Source organism: Tiliqua scincoides, chromosome 4, assembly GCF_035046505.1.
Source record: "Tiliqua scincoides isolate rTilSci1 chromosome 4, rTilSci1.hap2, whole genome shotgun sequence".
Lineage (NCBI taxonomy): Eukaryota > Metazoa > Chordata > Lepidosauria > Squamata > Scincidae > Tiliqua > Tiliqua scincoides.
In genome coordinates, this window is record NC_089824.1 from 220,748,267 (window position 1) to 220,755,705 (window position 7,439).

The 7,439-nt window shown below is 49.9% G+C and overlaps 1 protein-coding gene across 1 annotated transcript; it reads right to left on the reverse strand.

Annotated features, from left to right (window-relative positions):
• Positions 1-509: 509 nt before the first annotated feature.
• FNDC11 (fibronectin type III domain containing 11) lies at positions 510-4,405 on the reverse strand. Its single transcript, XM_066624736.1, has 2 exons — positions 4,392-4,405; positions 510-1,461 (listed from the first exon to the last, which is right to left on the reverse strand). Exons 1-2 carry the CDS (start codon positions 4,403-4,405, stop codon positions 510-512), a joined length of 966 nt encoding a protein of 321 aa, XP_066480833.1.
• Between the last annotated feature and the right edge of the window lie 3,034 nt (positions 4,406-7,439).

Sequence of the window (7,439 nt, forward strand, 5' to 3'; positions counted from 1 at the left end):
ATCCTGCATGCAAAGCAGGTGCTTTTCAACTGAGCTGCAGCCCTTCCCTGGGATGCAATACCACAAGATGTAGCAAGAAAGAGTGGCTGTTTCATAGCAATTCTACCAGGAAGAGCTGATAAAATGACTATGTGATTGGCAATTAGACTAACTCCTGTTCACAGCCCTGCTACTATAAAAATTGCTCCACTTTTAAAGTAATGTAGTACTCTTTAAATATCTGCCTTAAACCATAACCTAATTTTTCATCAAGCCAACTTGCCCCTTGATATCTAAAATGTTTACTGAAGGTTTGTGTTAGACCAGCAGGAGCCTTCCTAGATAGTCTCCTAGGAAGAAATCTCAGGTCAAATTTGGTCTACTGACTACAGTATTTCTCTTGGCAGCTTAAGTTTTGTCCAGTTTCCCTGCATATCAAGAAAAAGCTCATGCATTGATGCAAAACCTTTAAAAATAAGTTTTTAATTTGGCTTATTTTACATTCCTTGTGATTTGCTAAGATGGAAAAGTCAGGATTCGGACATGGAGATCTCCATGGCTTCCTCAAGATATGGTTTTGTCTTGAGCGTGATGGAATCATGCCATAGTTCATAGACAAGGGTGTAGGTCTCTGCTCTTTTGACTGTGAACCTATACAACCGGTCGGACAGCAGATTGCGGATTTCACACGTGTTTGAGGTGACTGGCATTATTCCACAGTGGACTCTCTCTTGGGGAGTTCTAGGCTCCAGCAGTTTAAAACAGAGTTCGTACTGTTCAAGCTGCGGTTGCTGACTAGTGACAAACCATTTGAGACTCACCCAGTTCTCGTGTGCCACTGACTCCTTTCGGTCAAACATTACTGGCATTTTAGTGCTAAGAACAAGCCTGATGTGTGGGATTTTGGTAACCCCAACATCTGATACCAGGCGGTGCTTGACGTACAACCTTCCAGGTACCAGCATAGTAAGGAAATTCTCCATCTGTTCAGAGAGACTGGACAACCGTTTTTTGACAGCGTCCCACCTGGAGAGGAAAGTAATCATGTCATAGGTCTCTAGGATGTGGACCAGCTCTTCTCGACCTCTCTCCAGCTGTTCCAGCAGGTCAGACAGGAGCAGCAGCTGGATTTCAGTTTGGACGGTCCCCACTTTCTTCATTCTCTGGAACCTCCAGGGGTCTATCAGTTGGAACATGGTGGTGGGGAGCATCAGATGGTTCTGATCTCCCAGTGCCAAGTGCTTAGGCAGGATTTCAATGTAATAGGAACATTTTTTTAGAAGCTCAATCCTCTTGTGGTGCCGTTTGAGCAGGTGGAGGCTCAGGCCAGAGTGCAGGAATTCCAGAACAACATTTTTCCGCTCCATGTACATCTTCCAGGCTTCGTTCCCCTGCTCCTCATCACTGTACACCATGGCCTGGTGGTTGGTTCCCAACTTGTTCAGATAGACATCAATAGTTCCAATGTTCATCATGCCTGGACTAGAAAGCACCAACGACAAAGACCCAAAGGAAAAGCTAGTCAAGAACAGGTTTGCAAAGAATTGATTTGTTACTTCAAACTACTGTAATAGGTGAACTTCTGCCACCTTACTTTGTTCTGAAGCTCCTGGCTCCCTACCCCTTTCTCTCCTGTCCCCGCTTTCTGGTTTTCCCCTCTTCCTTTCATTATTCTGGATTCCTCCTACTTTCCTGGGCCCTCCAGCTTCTCCTGCCTGGCTGCTGTCGGTGATCCCAAGAATCCCATTCTTAGACCCCTCTTCAGTTCTTGCCTTCTCGCATAGGCCTTTTTGCCCACCGTTTCTCTCTAAGATGTGAGTGGGATAGCTGATGTGTGACTCTACAGGCAAAAACTCAAGAACCACACAGTCAGTGGGACCCTTCTGGCTATATAAGCCCTCTGTGAAAGGCAGGCAGCTGGTCCAATCACTTCTGGAGGTTTCATCAACTCCCCCACCATCACAAAATCTCTTTGCCAATATTTGTCAAAAATGTAACCTACTAAAAACAGTAGTTAAGAGGGTTATCACAAAAAACACATCACAGGGAATAGGAGAGTGGGGGCTGGGAGATCTGAAATCCCTGCATGTTGGCAAAAGGTACGGAGAGTGAAAAGGACCATCTGTGTGATTGTTCACTGCCTTTCTCAGTCCCTCCTCACTTACAGTCATTTTAACTTATTATACAACTCGGGAGACAGACTGCCTTTCAAAAATTAATGGTGGGATTAGTATCCAGCTGACATATGTGTTTCATAACAATTGTTCCCTTACCTCAAAGGGACCTCTGCAACTGCTCCCTAACACAGGATGCAGTGGTAGGCATTTTTGTGCCAGTGCATTTGGGGGGGGGGAATAGTTTTGGGCTCTAAGTGTCCATGATCACAAGCGCAGGGATCCCTGCCTCATGCAGTCAATAGGTGTGTACTCTAAAATTATGTGTTATGGGCAGGTCATAAATCAATAAACCATGACAAAAAACTGAACTAATAACCTGCCAAAATATGTTGGTTCATTAAACTCAAATCTAACAATGCACTGAGTTCTATCAATTAATATTAATTGCACTGTATCATATGCAGTGTTAGCAACAACCCTGTAAAGCAGGCCATCAAGACCATCTCTACTTCAGGGGCTGAGGTGAGACCTTCCTGGCTCAGAACTCTGTCATTCGGCCACTAGGTATAACAGCCACAAACAGCTGAGCTCCTTTAGCCTGAACTCAGCTGAAGGGGCAAATTAGGATGTTCCATGCTGGATAATATCCAACTGCTGTGGAGTTAGCAACAAAATCAACAGGCCATTAAATAGAGTCTTTGACTTTCCCCTGCTGTGACCTTGGTCAATTGTTTTGTTTGCCTTTGGCTAGGTTCGGAGCCCCTAAAGTCAGGCTGTTTTATCTTTCTCAGTCTCTTTCCATGAGGGAAGATGGCCAGAAAAGTAGCGTAACTAGGGGGCACACGTTAAGTACTGCAGGCACTGCAATGCACCATGTAAGCAGCCCCACATCCCGGGCAGCTACTGCAACACACAGGACAACCCCCCTTTGGCTATGCTACTGGGCCACAGCTGGCTCAAAACCTCTGGGTGCCTGAGGCAACATGCCAAATTCTTTCTCCCCATACCTGGTGATGGACATGCCAGCTTCTCCTCCCACTTTCTAGACTGGAAAAGAAGAGGACAGAGCACAGGACGTTTGGAGGAGAGAAGATGGGTGGGTTAGAGAAACTCCACTCTACGACCCCATCCTGCCATCCTCCATACTTTTTCTGCCACTCTATTTCCTATCCATGGAAGAGGAGAAGGAGCGGAAGACTGCAGATGGAAGTGGACTGTGGGTCCCAGTCAACCTCATGGATGGGCAGGATCTCTAAACAACCTCAAAACTTATCTGCCAGTTTATCAATAGCCACTGAAGCTGGAAGCAGCTGTTATCAGTTTGCCCAGCATGAGAGGCCTACCCAGCATTGCCACAATCCTATGGCAAAACAAATACTGTGTGAACCAGTTGCTGTACATGGATGGTGCATTGCCAAATCATCTCTGGAATGGCAAAGCACACCCAAGTTTGCATCACTTGATGCATTGCTCGGGCAGTGGGTCCCAGGATGTGGACAGCACAGATCCAGCATGGGGCAGTGGTTAGCATGCTTAGCTAGGGTGTGTGTGCAATGCACTAGGTTTTGCACGGTGCCTCACCAGGGTGTGCAAGAGGCCCTTCCCCTTCGGAGTCATTCCGGGACGTTAGTATGCTTCCGTTTTGCTCCAGCATCCCAAAATTGCTCCAAGGGGGGGGCGCTTGCACACTGCAGTGCAAAATTTAAATTTGCTCCCCCTCTAGCTAGGCTTATGTGTTCAACCCATTTCTGCCCATCCCACAGGTGTACACATTTGAACCCTGTTGCGTATATGCAACGATGGGCAGAAATGGCTTAACCAAGACTAGGGGAAGCTGGGTTCAAATCCCCCCCAAAGCCAGACAGCCAAGCACACCCCTTCCACCTCACCAAGGGTCCTGCAGGTGGTCCTGCGCTTCTGGGGGTGAAAAACGAAGGCCCCCCACCCCGTGCACAAGTGAGCCACTTCCTAGCTCCCCCCATAACTGAGTGGGGGGGGGGTGCCTGCTTTCTCCAGGTGTGCCAGGGGGGGCACTTCATCCCTCACTTGGACCCAGTCTGGGGGGGCAGCCCCCAAGTCAGAAATGGGCTAAAATGGGGAGGGGCTGTGGATGCCTATCCCCCCTCCCTAGTGGGGGGCAGAGGTGGGTGTTCCTCTCCTGCCGGACAGGCGCCCCCCCAGCCCCACAGTACAGGTGCCCCCTGGGGGGATCCCCCCGTCCTTTCTGGAGGGGGGAGCTTCCCCCCCCCGTGCTAGCTGGAGGGGGGCAGCAGGGCCCTGGCCCCGCCCAGTTACCTGTGGCTGAGCATGGTGGGGCCCGGGGCAGCGCCCGCCCGCCAGCCCGCCTCCCCCTCTGCCTGGGCCAGAGCCTGCGGGGGCAGACGGGGAGGGGGCGCGCAGGCCTCCCCCGTGGCCATGGCGACCCATTGTTCCGCAGGGGCCGCGTTCTGGTGGCGGGCAAGCAGGAGGAGGACGAGGAGGAGGCTGCCTCAAGGGGGTCGGGGGGGCAGAGGGCGCTGGGGGGGCTCTCAGCGAGACCCTCAAAGGGGGCTGGGGGAGGAGTCTTGTCAAGTCCATTTAGTGGCTGGCTAAAATGCCCCCCCCAGAATAGCTATGATGGAGGAAGGGGGGATGGGGTGGGGTCTTCAAGGCCATCTAGTCCAGCCCTCCTGTTGGAAGCAGGGGTCTGGGACAGGGGTTCTTTTAACTAGACCCCCCCATGGATTGCCCAGTATGTCCCCAGAAGACCCACCATGGATGGCCCTATATGTTCCCAGAAGACCCCCCCCATGTATGGCCCCATATGACCCCAGACCCCCTTCACCAGGTTATCCAAAGGCACAAGAGGAGGCTTAGACCCCCCTGCTTTTGTGGAGTGGGGTGTCTAAGCTGCTCCAGACACCCCCCCACACCCAGTGTCCCCCCAGTGGCATAGCTGGAGGGGGTGCAAAGCACCAAGTCTTGCAGGGAGCCTCCCCATGGCGTGCAAACGCCCCCCCCTTCGGAGTCATTCTGGGTGGTGGGTGGAAAATGGAGGCATGCCTCCGTTTTGCACCCACCACCTGGAATGGCTCCAAGGCGGGGGTGGTGGTGGTGGTCTTTCCACGCCACGGTAGGGACCGCTGTCTGCTAAAAGGCAAAAGTTACTCCATCTGGGGTTTAGGCAAAGCCCATGCTTTCTGTTTCTGCCCTGCCAGCTGCTAATCTCCCCATCAGTGCCAGCATGCCGTCCATACATATCTGCAGCATCATAAGAACATGAGAAGAGCCTCCTTGCTGGATGGGGCCAGAGGCCCTTCTCATCCAGCTTCCTGCACAGTGGCTCACCAGATGCCCCAGGGAGCACACAAGGCAACAAGAGACCTGCATCCCTTGCATCTGGCATTCTGAGGTAGCCTCCTTCTGAAATCAGTTGCACACACCCATCATGGCTTGTAATCTGGGATGATCTTTTCCTACAGAAATCTGTCCTATCCCTTTTTAAAGGCATCTAGGCCAGGTGCCATCACCACATCCTGTGGCAGGGAGTTCCACAAACTAATTACACGCTGGGTAAAGATTTTTTTACCCCGTCTGTTCTAACTCTCCTGACCCTCAGTTTTAGTGGATGTCCCCTGGTTCTGGTGTTGTGTGAGAGGGAAAACAGTGTCTCTGTATCCACTCTATCCATCCCCTGCATAATTCTGTATGTCTCAATCGTGTCATCCCCCCTTGCATCTTTTTTCTAGACTGAAGAGCCCAGATGCTTTCCTTGTAAGGGAGGTGCCCCAGCCCAGTAATCATTTTGGTTGCTCTCTTCTGCACCTTTCCCATCAGTAGTGCCCATGCTCACCTGGCTAGGCAACATTGTTTCTCAGTATACACAACAGCAGGGGCTGCCTTACCTGGCAGGACTGCTTCAGGCCTTCAGACCATGGGACTGTAGTCTGTCCACCTGGAGATGTGTTTGTGATTTTTTTCTCTAGACTAGAGGCACATCAGGCCAGACAGCTTGCCTATGACAGAGGTTCCTGGGTTCAGTCCCAAACAAGCCCTGCCCAGGGGGATCAGGTGGCTGTATCTCTTTATGGGGAGGTAGAGGGCCATAGGTAAGTGGTGGAGCACATGCTGTGCTTGCAGAAGGCCCCAGTTTCTATCCTGGGCAACATTTCTTATTATTATTATTATTATTATTATTATTATTAACAGTATTTATATACCGCTTTTCAACTAAAAGTTCACAAAGCGGTTTACAGAGAAAAATCAAATAACTAAATGGCTCCCTGTTCCAAAAGGGCTCACAATCTAAAAAGATGCAAAAAGAATACCAGTAGACAGCCACTAAAACAGACACTGCTGGGGTGAGGTGTGCCAGTTACTCTCCCCCTGCTAAAAAAAAAGGAGCACTCACTTGAAAAAGTGCCTCTTACCTAATTAGCAGGGGTACAGTAGTGTTGGAAAAGGCCCTTGTCTAAGCCAGGGGTGGGGAGATTGCTGGAACTAGGAGTCTGACAGCCCAATCCTATCCACACTTTCCAGGGAATAAGCCCCATTGACTCTGATGGGACTTACTTCCGAGCAGACATGCATAGGATTGGGCTGTGACTCAATACAAGGCAGCTTGAAGTTTTCAGCTCTGACTTTCACAAAAGTCTGATGTGCAGACATTGGAGCAAATCACAGTTAATGATAATGCTTTTCATAAATAAGAAATTGTTATTTATAATTCTCTCCCCCCCCCCCCACAAGAGGAGGGACATTGCTGCCTATGCTGTTCTCGCTTTGATAAACAGTAGTGGCGGGACAGTATCTTGCTGCCCCTGTGCTCAGCTTCCTAGACTGGGGCTCTCTCTGCTAGATGCATGAGATTTTACACTGCACCATTCCTTGTACAAATAAGGGACAGGTAGGGCACAGAAGAACACCCTTTGCTGGACTGGGCCCAGGCCCCATCTTATTGCTTGGTTGCACACATTTGTTTTCCACAAGAGGGCAGCAAAGTTGTTTCCTTTCCTTTCTGAATTGGCTTCCAACTGTTTTAAATTTTGGGTTGTTTAGAGAGGAAGAGCCATTGCTGGAACAGGCCAAGAGCTCATCTTGTCCAACTTCCTGTATCTCACAGTGGCCTACTAGATGCCTCAAGGAGCATGCAAGACAACAAGAGACCTGCATCCTCTTGCCACTCGCACCTGGCATTTTGAGGTAGCTTATAACTAGAAGATGGGTTTCACATACCCATCACGGTTTGTAATCTGAGATGAACTTTTCTTCTAGCAATCTTTCCAGTCCCTTTTTAAAGGCATCCAGACCAGATGCCTTCACCACATCATGTGACAAGGAGTTTCACAGACTCATTACATGCTG